This window comes from Rana temporaria, chromosome 5, assembly GCF_905171775.1.
Source record: "Rana temporaria chromosome 5, aRanTem1.1, whole genome shotgun sequence".
NCBI classification, from domain to species: domain Eukaryota; kingdom Metazoa; phylum Chordata; class Amphibia; order Anura; family Ranidae; genus Rana; species Rana temporaria.
In genome coordinates, this window is record NC_053493.1 from 75688997 (window position 1) to 75712158 (window position 23162).

The 23162-nt window shown below is 43.7% G+C and overlaps 1 protein-coding gene across 4 annotated transcripts in view; it reads right to left on the reverse strand.

Moving 5' to 3' along the window:
* DPP6 (dipeptidyl peptidase like 6) overlaps positions 1-23162 on the reverse strand; it is a 1751424-nt gene that overhangs the window by 88013 nt on the left and 1640249 nt on the right. For all 4 annotated transcript variants that reach the window (XM_040352727.1, XM_040352725.1, XM_040352728.1 and 1 more), the window contains exons 12-15: positions 22558-22596; positions 17089-17196; positions 14531-14622; positions 3252-3299 (exon numbers count right to left, since the gene is read on the reverse strand). In XM_040352727.1, the coding sequence (XP_040208661.1) occupies positions 3252-3299; positions 14531-14622; positions 17089-17196; positions 22558-22596 (287 nt within the window). The remainder of the gene's footprint in view (positions 1-3251; positions 3300-14530; positions 14623-17088; positions 17197-22557; positions 22597-23162) is intronic.

Genomic DNA, 23162 nt, shown 5'->3' on the forward strand with positions numbered 1-23162 from the left:
AATGTACAATGTATATGTAAAGCACTGTGTAAATTGACGGCGCTATATAAGTACCTGAAATAATAATAATAATATGTATGGTTTGTACAATACATATATTTTTTGTCTTGGCTGGGTGTGAGCAAATCTTTCGATCAACTTGTGTACAACAAGCCTGTCTGCAGCCAGCAATAACGATCATTGTATTCTGGCAGCAGGAAAGGTTCCCCACTGGCAGAATACAATAGCACAGTGGGATAATTCGGCACTAGTTGAACAAAAAAAAAAAGATTAATGTTTGTATTAATGTAAGTCTTAAAGTGTATGTAAACTCTCATGCCCCGTACACACGACCGGTTTTCCCGTTGGAAAAACTGCGATGAGAGTTTTTAGTCGGGAATCCCGACTGTGTGTATCTTCCATCGGACTTATTCCGACAGGAAAACTGCCGGAAAAAAAAGAGAGCAGGATCTCTTTTTTCCTACCAGGAAAAAATCCTAGCGGGAAAACCGTTCGTCTGTATGCTTTTCCAACGGGAAAAAAATACACATGCTCGGAAACAATTCGACGCATGCTCAGAAGCATAGAACATTTTGTCGGCTCGTCGTAGTCTTTTACGTCACCGCGTTCTTGGCAGTCAAAAGTTCACCAGACTTTTGTGTGACCGTGTGTATGCAAGGCAGGCTTGAGAGGAATTCCATTGGGAAAACCGCTTGTGTGTACGTGGCATAACAGTTAACTTCTCCTATTTGATCACTTTTGGTCTGTTAAATTTACTATTGAAAGAGTTTTGTTATATCTGTTCATTAAGTGAAAAAAAAGTGCTTGTTGATCCTACCAGAGATAATGAGAGCTGATACTGCACTCTTATCAGTTAACATTGTTCCCAGCACTCCCTATGAACAACATACCATCCCCTATATTATGGAGCCATAGAAAAGGAGATGTGCACTGTAGTCCTAACACACTTTTTCTCTCAGAATGACAGTGCTGTTACCTCTACAGATAAAGTAAACATAGTGAATGTTGTCACCCTAGGACTGGAAGTGTAATAGTAGCAGTATCAAAAAAGGAAAAATTGCCTTAAAAAACAAGTAAGCGGCAAAATATAATATTATTGTTCTATAGCATATATTCAGCAGCAGTACAGCTGGAACTACACACAGGACACAACACGTCATTCTGACAGGTACTACACAGCTTCATATACATCAGACAGCTAAATCAATAAACTGTTAAAAAGCAAACCTTCCATTGCTTAATCCAAACCTAAAGCCACTCAGCACACATATGAAGTTCCACACTGCATTATAGTGGGTTGATGGCAGATTGCCTATAAACATTTGTATCAATGGCAATAGTGTGCATAAGCAGACATTTTAAAGTGGTCATAAAGGCAGAAAGTTTTTATACCTTAATGCATTTCATACCAAGAAACCTTCTGTGTGCAACTCCGCTCCCAGCCCTCTCTTAGGCTGCTTTGACATTGGCAGCGGAGGTGCGGTGACGGTATAGCGCGCTATTTTTAGCGCCGCTATACCGTCGTATTTACCGCGATATTCGGGCGCTAGCGGTGAGGTTTTAACCCCCGCTAGCGGCCGAAAAAGGGTTAATACCACGGTTTCACATTGATTTCAATGAGAAGGCTCGGTATAGGAGCGGTAAACACCCCGCTCCTATACCGCTCCAAAGATGCGGCTAGCAGGACTTTTGGAGCGGTCCTGCTACCGCACCGCTTCAGTGTGAAAGCCTTCGGGCTTTCACATTGAAGCCTGCAGGGCATGATTTTTTCATGCGGTATAGCAGCGCTATATTTAGCGCTGTACCGCATGAAAAACGCCTCAATGTGAAAGGGCTTATACTCACCTGAGCCCGATCTCGATCCAGTGCTCTGCCCCACTCGACATGGAGGCAGCAGCAGGAGCCATTGGCTCGTGCTGCTGTCAATCAGAGCCAGTGAGTAGAGAGCAGGGGGTGGGGTTGAGCCGCACTCTGTGTGTCTATGGACACACAAGGATTGATTTACTAAAGGCAAATAGACTGCAAGTGCAGTTGCTCCAAAGCTTAGTAAATGAGGTAAAGCTTCACTTTGCAACTAATACCCAATCCCGTGCAAGGAAAATAAAACAACTGCATTTTTGCACATGATTGGATGATGGAAGTCCGTAGCACTTCTGCTCATTTTCTAAGCTTTGGAGCAACTGTTCTTAAAGAGTGGAAAAAACAGAATATCCCCCAAAGGGTGGGACTTTACAAGTGACCATAAACTAAGTGACAATTGTATAAAAAGTAGCAAATTTTATTACCGTATTTATTCGAGTATAACGCGCAAAATTTTATACCCAAAAAAAAGATCAAAGTTTGGGTGCGCGTTATACTCGAGGACTTTGTCCCCCCCCGCCGCTACCGCCGCCGCACACGCCGCTGCTACCGCCGCCGCACACGCCGCTGCTACCGCCGCCGCCACCGAAGCCACCAACGCCGCTACAACGTTAATCACGCGGCGCGGGGGAACATTAGACAGCTTTCGTTTGAATAGCTGTTTTCCCTGCCGCGCGTAGACACTCCCCCTTGGACGGATCTGTCCAATCGCGAGCAAGGGGGAGTGTCTATGCGTGGCAGGGAAAACAGCTGTTCAAACGAACGCTGTCTGTAATGTTCCCGCGCGCCGCGTGATTAAAGGTAAGGGGACATGGCTGGACATACGGGGGCATGGCTGGACATACAGGGGGCATGGCTGGACATACGGGGGCATGGCTGGACATACGGGGGGCATGGCTGGACATACAGGGGGCATGGCTGGACATACAGGGGGCATGGCTGGACATACAGGGGGCATGGCTGGACATAAATGATTTTTAGCAATTACAATGATTTTATACCGATTTTTAATTGAAAATTAGGGGTGCGCGTTATACACAGGTGCGCGTTATACTTGAATAAATACGGTAATTGTTCTTAAAGAGTGCAACTGCACTTTGCAGAGTTCACAGTCTATTTGCCTTTAGTAAATCAACCCTACAGAGCGCAGCTTTGGATCCAGTCCACATGAGTGCCCCCCCCCAGCAAGTGCTGTGGAGGCACTTGGCAGGGGGAGGAGCCAAGAGCACTGGCAGGGGACACCAGAATAGGAGGATCAGGGCTGCTCTGTGCAAAGTAATTGCACAGAGCAGGTAAGTATAACATGTTTGTTATAAAAAAATATATATGTTTACAATCATTTCAAATCTAAACACTATAGTAAAGGGTGTACTTAGTCAAGGCTTGTTTACCTGTATAAGTGTCTCCTTGTTGGGCCATCTTCTGTACTGAGGAAATAGCTAAATGAAATTAAGAATACAGATTAGAAAAGGAATAGAGAATTTCGACCTCACATACAAAGCAGCAGCAGGCAGCTGAATGAAATGAGAGAAACATTAAAGGCTGCATTGCTGAAGAGGAAACCACAGTGACTTAGAACTATGTTCAATTACACCCCAAGTCCCAAATGATAAATCCAGTCCTCTGAAAATAATGTACGCTTTTCATCTAAAATATCTTAAAAGATGATTGCCTAATGCAACATGGCAAACATCTTCCCTGTTTCTTTTATATATTTTGTGGGCTGTCATAACTGATGATTAAATGTGTGTATTTCCAGACTAGAAATTAGTACATGGACAATTTATGCCCCGTACACACGATCGGAATTTCCGATGGAAAATATACGACTGACTTTTTCCATCGGAAATTCCGACCGTGTGTGTGCCCCACCGGATTATTTCCATTGGAAATTCCGAAGAATTCCGTTGGAGTTTAGATAGAGAACATGTTCTCTTTTACTCCGATGGAATTCTGTCGGAATTCCAATGTGATTTTGGTCGGACAAAGGTCCAACCGTGTGTACGGGGCTTTAGATCAATAGTTATTGGCCCTTTGGCAGTCATATTATTAAAGCTGAACTCCAGGTATGATATTAATTTCATAGGTACAGTGGTCCAGCTTGGCATTATGTAAGTACACATATCTCATACCCAAGAGACTACCGAGGAAGCTGACAATTACGGTAGTAGCTGGCAGTATTCCAGTGTTAGCCGATATATTCCGTGTCTTGTGCTGAGCGGCTGCCCCACTGCATACTAACCATAGGGTCATAACACTCTTTGTATTTTTTTGATGAATGTAAGATATTCCCTGATTGGTTGAGGTTCAGATTGTGACATCACCACCCTGTCTCTCCTCCTTTTCCAATTAGAGAACGTCTTGCATTCATTGAAAAAATGAATTGAAAAAATTAAAGGTGTTGTGTGAATGGCAGAGGTGCCGAGTGAGAAGATAGCAGCTATTACTGAAGTATCGCTGACTGCCACAGCAGTCCATCAGGTATGAAACATGCATACTGACATTATCCTAAATGGGCCAATGTAAGGATTTGACTACATTTCTGGAAGAACCAATAAGTATTTTTCAGTATATGCAGCACTTTTACAGAGACAAAAAAAATGAGAAAATGGATTGGGAAACTGTGCTAAATATGTCACATATATCACATTAATAATCTATTTAAAGTGACCCTTTCAGTTACATAAAGAAATCCAAATGTAGTTTACTGGCAATAGAAGAACACTTATACTCACCTCATTGGGGTTGATTTACTAAAACTGGAGCATGCAAAATCTGTTGAAGCTCTGCATGGTAGCCAATCAGCTTCTAACTTCAGCTTGTTCAATTAAAGTGGATGTAAACCCTCCATACACCCAGTGAAGTGAACAGCCTCAGATGATATACAGGGATGAAACAAATCTCCCTATATAGGTTTTACATGTATATCTGCTGTCTTCACATTTATATACTGTTTAGAAAGTTCAGATTGTGTTAGGAGATTTTCTCTTCCTGGTTAACACAGAGTGTGATGTCTGGGCATACAGCCAAGATAGCTAACATTGCTGATTGGAGGAAAGGCACACACCCCCTCTCCTCATAGGCATAGACTCTCAGAGGTGTTTTGTAAAAGGACCTGTGCTCTGCTAATCTATTTTAGCAACCTCCCCTGAAAAAAGATTCAGGCTGCTTTTGTCTATAAGTCTGAGAATTTGTCAGGAGTTATCAGGCTGATAACATAGGAACTGTTCAGGAGAAGCTACAGGACGTGGCTCATTGAAGAGAAATAACAAAATACTGCAGATATATGTGCCCAGCTCAAATTCATGAATTAGGCTTGTAACGAGACCCTTGCTCGCTCGCTTCCGCTCTCCCGACACTCCTCTGCTACTATTGAGTCAGCTTGCAGATCGCAACGTCATATGGTTCGGTCATCCAAGGCTCCGGGATCCGAACTACAGCTATGTGCCGTTCGGGATCCATTAGAACAAACACCAGGCAGGCTGTATGTAAGTTCAAACAGGAAGACCTTTATTGGAAGTACACAACAGACTTTTAAACAGAATTTGGAACATCCCGTCCCCAACAATCGCTTTCCTATTGGTCAATTGTAAAGTACATGTAGTCCTCCTTCAGGTCCTCCTTAGCCATGCAAATGAGGACTTAAAAATGAGTCAGCAGGGATTGGTCCGATAGCTTGAATGGAGGGACTGTTATGTGTAATGAAACAGAAGCCCCAGGGGGCAATCAATGTACACAATAGCCAGACACAGAACAATGGTTTTCCTCCAGACCATGGAGACGTCGGGAGGGGGGGGTTAGCCTTAAGACAGGGCAGAAGACCCCCCACTGTGTAACAGATTTCAAAGAGATACACTTCAGCATTCCAAGGTCCATGACAGGGCTTACATCCACTTTAAGCTTTAACACAATGATTGGTTTCTATGCAGAGCTACGCCAAATTTTGCACTCTCCATTTTAAGTAAATCAACCCCAATGACTGCCAGAGATGTGAGACTATTGCATGTCTCTCACCTTCATTCCATTCCAGGGCTGTAGGCTTCATCAGATATGTCAGCATTTAACACTTGCGGAAGTGTCAGATTCCTTTGTCCCCTGCTGTGCGACATGGTTTCTTCCTCCCACTCTTTTGTCACTACAGGACATAGCAGTGACATAGGGGTCAAAAGAAGTAGCCATGACGTCAAGGTGGTGGACACAGGCATTGGACACTCCTGGAAGTGATTAATGCTTAGGTCTCTGACAGAGGTTGCAGTGCTGTAATAGTGAATAGTGAAGGTAGGAGACATGGAGTGCTGGAGAGTTAAATATCCATCTTTTATTTTAAGCTCTATTGGGATTTCTTTATGTGATTGACAGTGTCACTTTAACAATCAAAATACTTACAGCAATTTTGAAAGGGACATTGTTAGACACAATGGGCTTGATTTCGTAAAGGCAAAGAGGCTTTCTAAGGAAAATTATACTTAGCTTCATTTAGTGAATGTGCTGAAAATTCACTTTGCAAAGAATAACCAATTACGTGTAAGGAGAAAAAAATAGCTTGTACCTAATTGGATGATAGAAGGCAGCAAAAAATCTCATTCACTAGTCTATGAGTACATTCTCTTGCTAAGTTAACAGCCTATTTGTCTTTACGAAATCAACCCCCAAAATTTCAGGAACATATATGCACGGCTAGGGACTGTCCTTTGAAAAAAAAAACAGCAGCATTAGAAGCTCTTATTGGGAAATTTGTTATGGCATACGTACAAAGTGCTCGCCCCCTCCCTTGGACTACGGGAGAGTCAGGACGCCCACTAACACAAAGCTCTTTTCTCTATCTGCAATGTAGAGAGCGTCCTGACTCTCCTGTAGTCCAAGGAAGGGGGCAAGCACGACACTCCACACCAGGGAGAAAGCCTCGCATTACTGTGTGGAGTTACAGACAGAGGAACAGGAAGTGAGCATTTCTCAGAAGAAATAAGGACATTTAAAAGCAAAATTGAAGAATGAGGTAAGTGAAGGAGGGCTGCACTAAGGTAAAGGAAGCTATTTAGGAAAAAAAAATTCCACCTTTACAACCCCTTTAACTAAGTTACAGTCCTGGTATATAATTTCAGGCGCCCCAACACATCAATGGAAGGACACTCGCTCTAGGGGTCAATGGTGTACCAATTAGTAAAGCAAGCATAACAGACCCAGAGCATCTCCAAAAAACATATTGGGGCAGATCCTCAAAGAAATTACGCCGGCGTATCTGTTGATACGCCGCGTAATTTAAAATTTTGCGCGTCGTATCTTTGTTTTGGTATCCACCAAACAAGATACGACGGCATCTGTGTTAGATCCGACAGGCGTACGCCTTAGTATGCCGTCGGATCTAAGGTGCAATTTTCCGGCGGCCGCTGGGTGGCGTTCACGTCGTAATCCGCGGCGAGTAGGCAAGTTAGCTATTTCCGACGATCCACGAACGTACGAGCGGCCGTCGCATTATTTTACGTCGTTTCCGTTCGGCTTTTTCCGGCGTATAGTTAAAGCTGCTATCTGGTAGCGTACTCAATGTTAAGTATGGCCGTTGTTCCCGCGTATAATTTTGAAAATTTTTCTTTGTTTGCGTAAGTCATCCGTGAATGGGGCTGGACGCCATTTACGTTCACGCCGAAAACAATGACGTCCTTGCGACGTCATTTGGAGCAATGCACCCTGGGAGTTTTGACGGACGGGGCATGCGCAGTTCGTTCGGCGCGGGGACGCGCTTCATTTATTTATTTATTTTTTTTTTATATTTTTTTTAGTGTATTTTGTGCGTGTACTCGAGAGAGGAGCCGGACTGCAGGAGTTGGGAGTAGGCAGGCCTCCCCCAGAGGCAATCTACCACCTTTCTCCATGCCTCGGGTGGCAATGGCGAGTGTGTAAGGGGGTCCTCCCACACAGCCCGCCCTACCTGCTCCGCTTTGAGCCCAACGGGGCAGAGGGACTCCCTATAAGGGAGTGAGAGGATTTGCCCGCTCAACCAGCCCCGTTAGTCCTTCGCCTCTCTTTTTTAGAGACCGCGTGGTCAAAGTGCGTGCATGTTAACCCAATTTCGAGTGCGTGTAAGTGTGGTGGTTTTTGTGGGAGGGGGGTGGGCGTACTAAGCGCAGGCTTACCTCGCATAGCACACCCACCGGGAGCCGGGCTGAGACCACCAAACTCAATTCAAATGTAGCCGAGACCGGGATCCGAACCCCTAGCTGCAGAGGTGAATAGCTTTTCAGCACAGTGCTAATCGCGTTGAGCCACCGCAGCTCCCTGACGCGCTTCATTTAAATGAAACACGCCCCCTACTCGCCGCACTTGAATTCCGCGCCCTTACGCCGCGAGAGATACACTACGCTGCCATAACTTATGGCGCTAATTCTTTCTGGATTCAAACCAAAGTCAGGTAAGTTACGGCGGCGTAGCGTATCTCAGATACGCTGCGCCAGTGCAGATCTTTGAGAATTTGCCCCATTGAAGGTAGCCCCCATAATGCAATTCTGACAGGTCCTCTATAAGGGCAAAAGTGTTTTAGATTTGCTGGTCTTTTACAAAATAAAAGCATCTTTATAGAAAATTTTCAGAAAAGCCCCCATACCCAGCCTCTGTATCAGAAAGCTATTTAATACTCTATATTTATTGTATGTGTTTATCAATGCAAAGGGGAGAAAAAGAAAATGGGTGATATTGGTTTATTCATTTATTATGTTGTTTTTTTTTTATTTGCAAAAGCAAATTTATCCTTTGAAAGTGTTTTTACGTACCTGTCATCATTTGTTAGTAATTGTTCTATTACTTTTCTCTTTTTTTTTTCCACCTAAATTAAAAGACATGCGGCTCGTGTCTTGTTTTATGAAGCGGAATAATTACAAGGTGCTAGATGACAAACTGCGACCGGAAACTCCGGCACTGCTGCAGGTTTATCCTCAAATAACAAATCTTCTCTTTTGTTAACACTGACATAAAAAAAAAAAAATGTTTCCTTCCTTCCAACTGACCTACTTTTTTTTTTGCAATAGATTTTATTTTATTTTTTAATCTCTTTGACAGCCAGAGCCCTAAGAAGAAGTTTCTGCCAGAAAAGGCGTGGGAAGTAAAGGATTGATGAGAAGATTCAGTCTCTTATTGAAACCTTTGTGAATTGTAAATGACTCTGCGACCCAGGAATCAAGTATCTGTGACCTTACACACAAAAAAACATCTCCTCCGTATCTCAGCTGGAGAGCTGGCAAGGATGCCTTTTCATTAGATTTCCCCAAGCCTGCCAATGACAGATCTCAGTGTGGCCGTTGAAGGAATGTGTGTCGTCATTGGTTTTCACGGAATCAAAGTGGCCAAATTATCTTTGGGAGTAGCGGCCATATCTGCCACTCCGAAATGCCCCTCCATAACAAAGCATGAGCACGGATCTTAGGGCTCTTGTTTTGTTATCTTCCAAGAGGCAGTCCAAAGGCGGGTAATGAAAAATCCAAAGCATATTATTTCATGCGTAATGATAAAGATTTTTGTAAACCACTATTTAAAGGGGCTTAAATAATGATTAGAAAATGACTTATCTGTTGGAGTCTTATCAAGTGAACTCTGATCCTTCTCGCTGGCAGTAATTACTTTCCGCCCAATATCAATACTAAAGCACAGCAGATGGGCTTGTTTAACAATGACCCTCTCATGTCTGAGTGTCTCAGTGTTGACATTAACAATGCAGCATGGTGGTAATTATTCAATCATCGCAAGAAGGTGAACGCGTCTCGTTTTGATTGTAGATCTCAGGCTTAGGTCTGTAGAAATTTTTCAGGCCAAGAGCGGTGAAAGGGTTGAAGTCATTAATGTCTCAAGTGTGATGAACAGGGAGATATCTGCTTATTCTAGATCGTTTTTTGGACCTGTCAGGCCTCGTACACACGATAGGTTAAACAGAGGACAACGGTCTGAAGGACCGTTTTCATCGGTCAAAACCGATCGTGTGTTTGCCCCATAGGTTATTTAACCATCAGTTAAAAAAAAGCCAACGTGCTTTAACCCCCTGGCGGTATTCCCGAGTCTGACTCGGGGTGAGATTTTCATACCAAAAGCGGTAACCCCGAGTCAGACTCGGGCTCGCCTCGCTGCAGCAGCAGACAAAGTTACTTACCTTGTCCCTGGATCCAGCGATGCCACCGCGCTGTGTGAGCGAGCGGGACCTCGCTCGATTCACACAGCGTCCTCCTGTGCCGCCGATCTCCGTACCCTGCAACGTTACGACGCACGGTGGCGGAGAACGGCGCCAAATTCAAAAATGTAAACAAACACATTACATACAGTATACTGTAATCTTATAGATTACAGTACTGTATGTAAAAAATACACACCCCCCTTGTCGCTAGTGGTCTGCTCAGTGCCCTACATGTACTTTTATATAATAAAAACGGTTCTTTCTCCCTGCAAACTGTAGATTGTACATAGCAACCAAAAGTGTCCCTTTATGTCAAAAGTGGTTTTAGATCAGCTAGAAAACAGCGATAATAAATTATAATCACTTGCAGAATTGTGCGATAGCGATTTGTGGGGAAATTCGTCATAAGAAAAATAAAATAATGACAGCGACAATTCTGCAATTGAGCAAATTTCAGTGATTTTGAGTTGATTACATTATTGAATAATTTTTATTAGAATTATATTATTATTTGTTATAATTTATAATTATTTATCATATTATAATTTATAATTTTGTTTCTAAAAAAAAATCGTACCCGGGATGCCTATTAGACTCTTGTTTGGTCAGATTTAAGTGAGTTATTCCTAAAAATTACAGACCTACAATATAAAACGCCAAATTTCCTTGCAAATAATGGTACCGCTTTCAGCATCTTTTTTCTGAAAGAATCGTACCGCCAGGGAGGTTAAATTTATCTGATGGATTCCTAACCGATAGGTCAAAACCGATCGTTAGTAGGCACAACCATCGGTTAAAAATCAATGCATGCTCAGAATCAAGTCGACGCATGCTTGGAAGCATTGAACATTTTTTTTAGCACGTCGTTGTGTTTTACGTCACCGCGTTCTGACACGATCGGTTATTTAACCGATGGTGTGTGGGCGCGACGGGCCATCAGTCAGCTTCATCAGTTAACAGATGACAACGGTCCTTCAGACCGTTCCACCAGATGGACTGATTGTGTGTACGAGGCTTTACTGATTGGCATGGAACCAACCCAACAAGAAGAGGCAACCGATCTGTGGCCATTACCAGTACCTTTCCTTATTCAGGGGAGGAAGGATTGCTCAGGATATCTATAGATTTTTCAGCAAGCTGGAAAATATTTTTCCGGTGACAAAGGACTGTATTTGATATTGGAAAAGCTTATTATCGCTCTCTAAACTGCCCAATCCTCATGCAATCATCACAGAAACCAGATCAGGCCTGGATGGGGCTGTTTATGGTCAGCTTAAGCTGAGTTCTGACATTTTTTTTTTTTTTAAGTCAGCAGCTACAAATACTGCAACTGCTGACTTTTAAAATATGGGCACTTACCTGTCCAGGACGCCCGCGATGTCGGCACCCGAAACCAATCTGTCCCTCGGCTCTCGGGTGCTGCCACCACCATCTTCGTGGTGGTGGCAGCACTTCCTGGTTCGCTACTGCTACTGCGAGTCGCGCTGCGCAATCTGAATGGTCTTCTGTATTAGACAGTTATCTGCTCCCCTCTCCCCCCTGAAAGGTGCCAAATGTGACACTGGATGGGGGAGGGGGGATTCCAAAAAGCAAAAGTGCCATTTTTGGGTGGAACTCCGCTTTAAAAAGGTTGTAAACCGTTACATATACCCAGTGTGGTTAAGTGATTGGTCCCAGGTGATACACAGAGATGGAAAAAATCCCCCTACCTAAGTTGTACCTGTTTAAATGTCCCTCGGCTCTCGGGTGATGCCACCACCATCTTCGGTAAGGGATTTAGGAAGTGAAGTTTACTGCGCATGCGCGAGTCGCACTGCGTGATCTGAATGGTCCCTGCTGTCTTCTGGGACCTGTGTGTCTCCCAGAAGACAGCGGGGGGGGGGGCAGAGGAGGCGACAGACGTGGCTTAGATCCCTGCTGATACTGCAGCTATCTATGCCCGGAAGTGGGAGCAAAATACCTGTATTAGACAGTCCCCTCTCCCCCCTGAAAGGTGCCAAATGTGACACCAGAAGGGGGGGGGGGATTCCAACAAGCTGGAGTTCAATTTTTGGGTGTAACTCCACTTTAAAGAGGTTGTAAATCCTTACATATACCCAGTGAAGTTAAGTGATTGGGCCCAGGCGATACACAGAGATTAAACAAATCTCCCTACCTAATTTTACCTGTTTAACTGCAGTCTTTTCTTCTCTACATCTGTGAGTTATAAAGCTTGTCTGCGAATTCAGAATTAAGAGGGCAGGGAAGTCAATTTACAAACTTCAGAGCTCAGTGAGGAGAGCTCTAAAAGCTGATTGGTACCAGCTCTAGGAGCTGATTGGTACACCCCCCCTTCACACAGCACACAGGAACAGAGCTGAAGCTGTCAATCTGCTGGAGGTCCCAACCCTGTCACCATTTTTCTCTTGTCAGAAGTGATTCATGCTGATAGCAGAGGAATGAAGCAGCAGACAGAATGACACGTGGTGCTCTTAATTGAGACAAGAATGAGACATGTTTCATGTTTGAGGTTTACAACCACTTTAAGTTAGGTAATATACATATTTCTCGAGCAGTTGGATGTTATCAATTGGATTCATTTAAAGTGGGACTGAACGGAAATAAACAAAATATATACAAATTATTAAATTAAAAATCACGAAATGTTAAATATTTTAACCACTTGCCGCCCGCCAATGACAGATTGACGTCGGGAAAGTGGTTGTAGAATCCTGACTGGACGTCATATGACGTCCTCAGGATTCTGAGCCGCTGCGCGCCCCCGGGGCGCGCATCGCGGCGATCCCTGTTGCGGGGTGTCAGTCTGACACCCCGCAACACCGATCTTGGTAAAGAGTCTCTCACGGAGACTCTTTACCACGTGATCAGCCGTGTCCAACCACGGCTGATCACGATGTAAACAGGAAGAGCCGTCGATGGCTCTTCCTCACTCGCGTCTGACAGACGCGAGTAGAGGAGAGCCGATCGGCGGCTCTCTTGACAGGGGGGGGTTCGCGCTGATTGTTTATCAGCGCAGCCCCCCCTCGGATCGCCACACTGGACCACCAGGGAAGCCCACCCTGGACCACCAGGGAAGGGCAGATAAAAAAAAAAAAAAGTCTGTAAAAAAAAAAAAAGTCTGTAAAAAAAAAAAAAAAAAAAGATGCCAATCAGTGCCCACAAATGGGCACTGACTGGCGACATAGGTAAATCAGTGCCGCCCCACAGTGTCCATCAGTGCCACCCCACAGTGTCCATCAGTGCCACCCCACAGTGTCCATCAGTGCCACCCCACAGTGCCCATCCATGCCCAGTGCCCACCTATCAGTGCCCATCTGTGCCACCCATAAGTAGCCATCAGTGCCACCCATAAGTGCCGCGCATGAGTGCCCATCTGTGCCGCCTATGAGTGCCCAGTGCCGCCCATGAGTGCCCATCAGTGCCGCCCATGAGTGCCCATCAGTGCCGCCTATGTGTGCCCATCAGTGCCGCCTATGTGTGCCCATCAGTGCCGCCTATGTGTGCCCATCAGTGCCGCCTATGTGTGCCCATCAGTGCCGCATACCAGCGCCGCCAATCAGTGCCACCTCATCTGTGCCCGTCAGTACTACCTCATCGATGTCCATCAGTGCCATCTCATCGGTGCCCATCAGTGCCGCCATATCAGTGCCCGTAATTGAAAGAGAAAACTTACTTATTTACAAAAAAATGAACAGAAAAAAATAAAAACATATTTTTTTTTCAAAATTTTCAGTCTTTTTTTAGTTGTTGCGCAAAAAAAAAATCGCAGAGGTGATCAAATACCACCAAAAGAAAGCTCTATTTGTGGGGAAAAAAGGACGCCAATTTTGTTTGGGTACAGTGTAGCATGACCGCGCAATTGCCATTCAAAGTGCGACAGTGCTGAAAGCTGAAAATTGGCTTGGGCAGGAAGGTGCGTAAGTGCCCTGTATGGAAGTGGTTAAATGCACATTTAAATTCACGTTTGCATATCGGATGAGCTTTTAAAAGCAGTTCTGCTTGGATTATATATTATGAAAGCACAGATTAGCAGTGATCCATGGCACCAATCAAAAGTAAAGCTATTTTCTAGTGGTCTGCTACTGTATATATATTATTGCAAAGCAATGTAAACATCCACTATACCTTTAACAGAGGCATAGCTGTAGCCATAGCAAACTATTTGACCAAGAAACTGAGGCGTAGATAAGGGGGGGGATATGGGGGTCCAAAATCCCTAGAGCATCCTTGCTGTCAGCTGATTTAGGGCAGCCCAGGCATTCTTCTGTGTTTCCCCATCACTGACAGGACAGTACAGCAGAGAGAGGAAACAGTAGAACTCTGATTGGCTGCATTGGCAGCCAGACTTTGGCTCCACCCACCAGCAATAATCTTACTAATAACCTTACCTCATTCCAAGCAGCAAAATCAATCCTCATTACAAATACATTGTCATATAAGCACAGTTGGTATGTATATGCAAACTTTTCAGCCTAAAATTTACTTGGCCATGTGCTTTAAAATGATGAATACACTTACATTTTTTGATTTTTTTCATCATATGCCAGGATCTCCGTTACATCCCAGTCTCCCGATGTTATAGACTGTAAGTTGTCATTGCTGTTGTTAGCCTTTAATAGAAGAAATACAATATAGAATTGTAGAGAGCAATTTGATGTAGGTGCAACATTTGCGGAAAATGCAACTCCAGCCAAAACGTTTCTTTTAAGTTTTGTATAGAGTGGGTAAGGGTTACAACCTCTGTCAACTTTTTATTTTTGTCTGTGTCCCCACCTGGAGTATTCCTCCACTATCAGAGACATAACAATATAAACACATTTTCTAATAGAGTAGTGAATGTTTAGAAACGTCTGTCAGGATTTTTTGCCATCTGTGTTGTGCAGATTGCTCAGTCTGGCTCTTATCATTCAGCATTTTCAGCCACCCGGGAATTGCACCACTCTGCTTCTATTTCACAGGTAACTGTCATTTCTTTTTAACCACTTGTCTACCGGGCCTATTTTGGCACTTCTCTCCTTTATGTACAAATCACATTTTTTTTGCTAGAAAATTAATCAGAACCCCCAAAGATTATATATTTTTTTTAGCAGATACCCGCACGGTATTTGCGCAATAATTTTTCAAACGCCTTTTTTTGTGGAAAAAAAAAAACGGTTTCATGAATTAAAAAATAACAAAACAGTAAAGTTAGCCCAATTATTTTGTGAAAGATGATATTACACCGAGTAAATAGATACCTAACATGTCACGCTTAAAAATTGCGCACACTCATGGAATGGCGCCAAACTTCGGTACCTAAAAATCTCCATAGGTGACATTTTAACATTTTTTACAGGTTACTATTTTCGAGTTACAGAGGAGGTCTAGTGCTAGAATTGTTGCACATGCTCTAACGCACGCGACGGTACCTCACATGTGGGGTTTGAACGGCGTTTACATATGTGGGCGGGACTTGCATGCGTGTTCACTTCTGCACGCGAGATAACAGGGACAGGGGCATTTTGAAAAAAATAATTTTTTAATTGAATTTTACTTAATTTTTACACTTTTTTTTTATCACTTTTATTCCTATTACAAGGAATGTAAACATCCCTTGTAATAGGAATCAGTGTGACAGGTACTCTTTATGGAGAGATGTGGGGTCAATAAGACCCCACATCTCTCCTCCAGGCTTACAAGCATGAAATCGGTGAGAAAAAAAAATCACCGATCACATGCCGACAGCCGCGATTGCGGCTTTATTTACTTCTGGGTACCGGGCGTGACGTCATAACGTTGCGCCCGGGCCTCCGACGGTCATGGGAAAGAAAAAGAAAGAAAAAGAAAACCCCAATTAGCCAAATAGCCAACCCGCAATTGAGTGCAATGCAAAAAGTAAATGGTTCCAAAGGCTGAAGGTTTTTACCTTAATGCATTCTATACAAAGAGGTTAAAAACCTATTGCGTGCAGTGCCCCCCATCTTTACCTGAGCCCCCTCCGATCCAGCGATTTTCACAATCACCTAAGCTGTATGGGGACTCTACCTCCCCATTGGCTCCCACCGCTGTCAATTACAGCCAGTGAGTCAATGAGGAGAGAGTGGGGGTGGGGCCAAGCCACGGCTTTATGTGTCTTATGTATGCATATAGTAGTGGCTCGGGAGTGAGCATGCAGCAGTGCCCCCAGGGCAAGCAGCTTTTTCTGGGGGGTAATGCTTGAGGGGGAGGAGCCAGGAGCTCCAGTGGGGGACCCAAAAAGAAGAGGTTTAGGGCTGCCTTGTGCAATAACCACTGCACAAAGAAGGTAAGTATAATATGTTTGTTATTTAAAAAAAAAAAAAAAACAAGCTTTAAATTAGGGCAGTGAAGAGGAGACATATTGCCTCTTCAAAAGCAACATGTGGATCGCTTTTCAGAGGGGTGACAAGGGCAGCCGCACGTGTAAATGAGCCCTTACTCCATCCAAAATGTAAATAAAAAGTTTTGCCTTAAGTTCTACTTTAAAAACATATAGATAGATTCAGAAAGAGTTAGGCCGGCGTATCAGTAGATACGCCGACCTAACTCGGAATCTGCGCCGTCCTAAGTTTAAGTGTATTCTCAAACTGAGATACACTTAAACCTAGCTAAGATACGGCAGCCTGCGCCGTCGTATCTTAGGGTGCAATATTTAGGCTGGCCGCTAGGTGGCGCTTTCATTGAGTTTGGCGTAAAATATGTAAATAACTAGATACGCCTATTCATGAACGTGACCCGACGTCAATCACGTCGGGTCACAGTTAATATACATAAAACACGCCCCCCCACATCCTCATTTGAATTAGGCGCGCTTACGCCAGCCTATTCACGCTACGCCGCCGTAACTTAGGAGGCAAGTACTTTGTGAATACAGTACTTGCCTCTCTGACTTATGGCGGCGTAGTGTAAATACGATACGCTACGCCACCGCAAAGATGCGCACCCCTACTTGAATGCAGCTAATATAATCGTTTCAAACTGCAGCAGCTCCACAGACAGGAGCACACATCTATGAGCTGTAAGAATTCTGATTTGAGGATTTAAATGAAGTTCGGCCATCAATATTAAAAGGCTTTTACCTGAGATGAAGAAACAGCGATATGATGGAACTTGCCGCGACCCAGCTGTGGAATGGCTCTCACAAAGAAGAACTTTCTGCCGTCTTTGGAGAAGATAGGCTGTTCATTCTGGTGGATAGAGAAGATGGAAGACTTAGCATTCATGAGACAGAAATCAATAGTCTAATGGATCAGCAAAGCACTCGAAGCTGAAGGTGTATGAAAAACAATTGCACGGTGTTGTTAACTGTTATTCCCGGAGTAGCCTGCCTGCTACTTCTAGAACAATAATAGCTCCAGGTTAATCTGCATTCCCATCGGCAGCAATAAGACACTGTCAGATTAGCTTTCATTTTAATTTGATCCAATCGAAGCATAACAGTTCATCTGTAATCAACGTTTTGCTTGCTTGCGCTTGTTCCAATTTTATCATTTTGTCAAGCCATGAGTATAATTATTTTTAAGAAAAAAAAAGTGATTTGAGGCAAACAAATGTAAACCATGAAATAAGATGCTTCTGCCAGGTGTGCAACCACATTGCCTTGTACTGCCACCTACAGGTGAAATCTGGTACTGTGGCCAAGTGTTCAGATATACACCGATAAGCTACAACATTATGGCCACTGACAGGTAACATGAATAACATTGATTATCCTGCTACAGTGTATAGCTACCAACTGTCCCTGATTTGGAACAAAGTCCCTCTTTCCCCCTCATTTGTCCCTAATTTAGGTCTGATCTATATAATTGTATATAAAATGCACTTTTTATCTTTTAGTGCTAAACTGTTTATCCCGTTTCTAAACTGTTGCATTTTATACATTTCAAAAGCCAGTATAAGGGAATAGTAATGTTAAAAAAAGCACTTTTGGGTCAAATGAATCATTTTTATCTTGTATAATTCTCCTTTAAGGGGGTGTGGCAGGGGGTGTGTCCTTTGCCTACATACTTCTGCTAATAGGTGTCCTTTATTCATATCTCAAAAAGTTTTGGAGGTATGACAATGGCATCTGAAATTGGGTGGGATATATTAGGCAGCAAGTGAACATGTTTCTCTGAAGTTGGTGTTGGAAGTGACTTTGACTGTGTAAGTTCACTTTACAGATTTTTCTGTAAAGGTGAACTTACACTTTAAGGATCTGCTACTGACAGGTTGGTGCCAGATACAACATCAGCGGTCTATTAGATTCCATGCCTCAATGGGTTATGGTGGGTGGCTGTGAACAATGTACTTACATCCTAGGGGGCAGATCCACAAAGAAATTCCGCCGGCGTAGCGTCGTATCTTTGTTTTGAATCCTCAAAACAAGATACAACGGCATCTCGGATAGATCCGACAGGCGTACGTCTTCGTACGCCGTCAGATCTAAGCTGCAATTATTCGGCGGCCGCTAGGTGGCATTCCCATCGAAATCCGCGTCGAGTATGCAAATGAGCTATTTACGGCGATCCACGAACGTACGCCCGGCCAGCGCATTTTTTTCCTTCGTTTGCGTTCGGCTTTTTCCGGCGTATAGTTAAAGCTGCTATACTGAGGCATACTCAATGTTAAGTATGGCCGTCCCTCCCGCGTACAATTTTGAATTTTTGACGTCGTTTGCGTAAGACGTTCGCAAATAGGAATTTGCGTAGAATGACGTCACCGTCGTAAGCATTGGCGGGTTCCGGTTTAATTTCGAGCATGCACACTGGGATACCCCCAGGGACGGCGCATGCGCAGTTCCAAAAAAACGTTGTTTACGTTGGGTCACAACGTATTAACATAAAACACGCCCCCATTAGATCCATTTGAATTCCGCGCCCTTACGCCACGAGAGATACACTACGCCGCCGTAACTTATGGCGCGGATTCGTTGTGGATTCAAATTAAAAAAGATAAGTTACCGTGGCGTAGCGTATCTTAGATACGCTGCGCCCGGCGCAGATGTATGTGGATCTGCCCCTAGGAGTTCAACCAGATCTAAAAAGCGTATTTGCTACCTACAAAAATGCATAAAAAGGGTGTTTGAAAAAAGAGAATACCTACAAAAAGCACTTTAAGTATTGTTAATATATAATTTTTATTTTACGGTCAATTCTGGTAAACTTAAAAGTTGCAATGGTTTACTGTTTGTTTCAGGGGTCTCAAACTGACGGCCCTCCAGCTCTTGCGAAACTACAAATATTTTTTTTAATTGTTGTTTTTTTTTCATTTATAGTGCAAAAAAAAACAAAAAAACTCAGGGGTGATTAAATACGATTAAAAGAAGGCTCTATTTGTGGGAGGAAAAAGGACATACTGTAAATTTGATGTTTAGCATTGCATGACTGCGCAAATTGTCAGGTAAAATAATACAGTGCCATATCGCAAAAAATGGCCTGGTGGTTTAACCAAGCTTGAACCTTCCTGGAAATCACCATGTCATTACTGAATAGAGGAGTCTGTTGAATAAGTATATTTAAAAAGCTTGTTTTCATTTCACAATCTACTAGAAAAGAACTGACACGGATTATGTGCAAATGTTAAAGAAAGACAATAGTATCATTTCATTTGCACCCGTCAGATTGTCATTAATGATTTCCTCTGACAGATACTATAATCTTCTGTTCCTGAGTCTTTAAACATCCTGTAAATGTAGTATGATAGCGAAGATAAATTTAAAATGTATCTCAAATAACAGAAATGTGATATATTTCCGCACACCAGTCTTTAAATATGAAAGCTGCATTCATTTTTTTTTCCAGGCCTTTTCCTTTTTCTTATTACCTGGTGATCCTGCCAGTAACACGCTTCCTGTACTAGAGTGACACAACTCCCTTACCGTACTGTACCTATGAGGTAGGGTGACCACTTGTCCCGGTTTGCCCGGGACAGTCCCGCATTTTGCAGGTCTGTCCCGGGCACCTTCATTCCGGGACAATACAGTATCCCGGAATGAAACTGACGCAGCCACCCCCCGGGAGAACAAACAACTTACCCTTTGTATCCGGGACCCTCAAGGACAGACTAATGCATGGGTCAAATCCCGAAATAATTTTTTTTTTTAAGAATTTTCGTTCAAATTTCGCACCATTGTGGAGCTGCAGCAACAACCTGTTTTTCGTACGGCCATCAAATTTGGGTGAATCGGGTGTGGCGAAGTCTCCAGCCTTGTCCAGTCTAATGAGGACCTCCAGGACCAAAGTTAGCCGACATCCTTGTGGTGGGTTGTGAGTAGGGTGACCACGTGTCCCCGGATTGCCCAGGACAGTCGCGCATTTTGCAGGTTTATCCCGGGACCCCCTTATTCCGGGACAATACAGTGTCCCGGAATTAAACTGACGCATCCACCCCCCGAGGCCAAACTGATGCCCCCAACAAAAGCCGCCACATGACCGCTTTACTGTCCTGGCCGGGAATGCCTGGAGGAGCACAATCCCCGCCCCCTGCTTATGATTGGAGAAATCATAAATTCCACCTCTTGTGTCCAATCACTGTGCTGTGATTCGTTACAGCACAAGCTGATTTTTGGGAAGGGAGGGTGTCCCTGAATGGTAGTTCAGAAATGTGGTCACCCTACTATGAGGGCGTTACCCTAGCACAGGAGGTACTTTAAGTTAGGACTACAGAACACCTACTTCTTTTCAGGGGTGTTCTGTAGTCCACCACTAGTGTTGGGAACAATTCTAACTGATAAAGGTGCAGTACAGGAAAAGGACACACAAAGTTATCATCACTCAGGATTCCTGGCAGGATCAACAAGTATTCTCGCCATTTACTGAACAGTTATAACACAATGCAATTAATAGTAGAGGGAAGATGTTTTGTAGCCCACAGAGAACTGGGCAGAGCTGATAACATTATATGACATAATACTGGATTTGACTGACAGCAGTGGGAGCCAAAGGCTCCTGCTGCTATCAATCTGTCCAATGAGGAGAGAGACAGCGGCTGGAGCCGCTGTGCTCGTGAACATCGCTGGATCGAATCAGATTCATGTAAGAAAAAGCGGAGGTCTGGGAGGAGATGCGGCATAGAATGTTTTTCACCTTAAAGCGGAGTTACACCCATTTAAAGTCAGTAGCTACAAAAAGTGTAATCACCTGTCCCATGGTTCAGCGACAAACAAAGCCCCGCTCTTCTCCCCCTCTTCTTCGCCGCGCCGACATTCTGACTGTGGCCGCCCGGCTGTGGCTTCACAGCCGGGCATGCACTGCACGTGCACGAGCCGCGCTGTGTGATGTGATTGGCTGAGCAATCATCTGGGATTTGTGACGTGTACCAGAAGAGGGAGGGAGGGGAAGAGGTAAACTTCGTTCCAGCGCCGCGCAACCCCCGGGAGGAAGTGTGAGCTGGATGCCCCTAAAAAGAGGGTATCTGCCCCCCCCCCCCCAAAAAAATGACATGACATGAAATGTGGCATGTCAGGGGGTCACCATCACTTAAAGCGGAAGTTCCATTTTTTTTTGGGGGGGGGGGCTCCGCTTTAATGCATAGAATGCATTAGGGTGAAAAACCTTGAGAGTTTACAACCACTTTAAAGACTAATGAAGCCATCCACTATGCGGTGCGATTTGAGTCTATACAAAATGAATGGGATCCAATCACACTGCAAAGAATCACACGTGATTGGAACATTTATGCAGTGCGATTGCTGTCCAAATTACATGTGGTTTCCCGCACCGCTCCTATGTGAACCCAGGCTGAAGTCACTATGGCAAGCCTGGGTTCACACAGGAGCGTTGCACGAAATTGCATGCGATTTGGACAGGAATTGCACCACATTTCTGTTCAAATTGGGTGTGATTCTTTGCAGCACAATTTGAGCCCATTCATTTGTATGTTAATGTTATTCCAAAAAAATCCTGTTTATGTTTATATATGATTTGTGTTATTTTAAGTCTCGCTAATGTGTTTCTGTAATTTATGCTAGAGCTGGGTTAAGGATAGGAGGTCCCAGAACAAATCCCCTGAGGAAGCCACATTTGGCGAAACATGTTGTGATAAGAATATCTCCTGTGACCACCACTTTTTGAATTTTGGGTAACCAGCGACCCACCACCTCCAATATATGCTCTGATAATCTGTTTTAATCGAACCCTTTTGTTTATGTCTGTACTGATAAAATAAAAAATATATTTTATGCATATTGTTTATATGTACTATTTATATTTAGCACCCCTAATTAACAAGTAGCTGTGACAGCCGTCAGCCCGTCACAGCAACTGCAGCTATCCGCACACAGCTGTCAATCTCAGCTGCAGGAATCTATAGATTTTTGCTGCTGCGATTCGCTTGCCCCTACAATTTCAGCCTAGGGGACCACAACCTGCAATTGGAGCACCTTCTCAGAGCTTGGCCTTGTATTCTATTTCATTGGCCATGTTTCATATTTTAACATTTTAGTTGAGAACAGCAAGCTTCAGTTGTGTATTTTCATTTAATGCTATATGCTAAGTATATAAGTACATTTTAAACAACATTCATCAAACTATTTTTTAAAGTGAAAAATGTAAAAGAAGTCTCTTTACCTGCCGGTGTAACCAGGCCTCACTTTCATCTTCATGTTTCTGCAAAAAAAAGAAAAAAACATAAAGAAAAATTCTTAGCTTTTCTTACAAACCAGCTGCCTAGGTGGTGTAAGTTTATTTAGGAAGTTTCCCCCTGCACAGGTATAAGTACTATCCGCTGTGGATTCTTCTCTCTTCATTGGAGGTCTCCTTTACAATGTAAGCTCTTTGGGGGCGGGACCCTCTACTCTACCCCTTAAACAAATGACATCTACAGTATGTTCTGTCAATCAATGCAATTCAGTCATTTATCCTTAGTCCTTCACAGTCCAAAGTAATTTGTGGTGGTGTGAATGAGAAAATGTAACATAAGAACACACAACACATATGTTATTGCATGCACGTTGCGTTGTTTGTAATGTGTTGTAATGCACTGGCATGCATTTTACATGTGTTGACTAAAGATAAAGGGGCAGATCCACAGAGATCTGCACCCGCGCAGCGTCTCAGAGATACGCTACGCCGCCGTACCTTACCTGGCTTTAGTTCGAATCCAGGAACATTTTGCGCCGTAAGTTACGGCGGCGTAGTCTATCTCTGGCGGCGGAATTCAAATCGGCGATTAG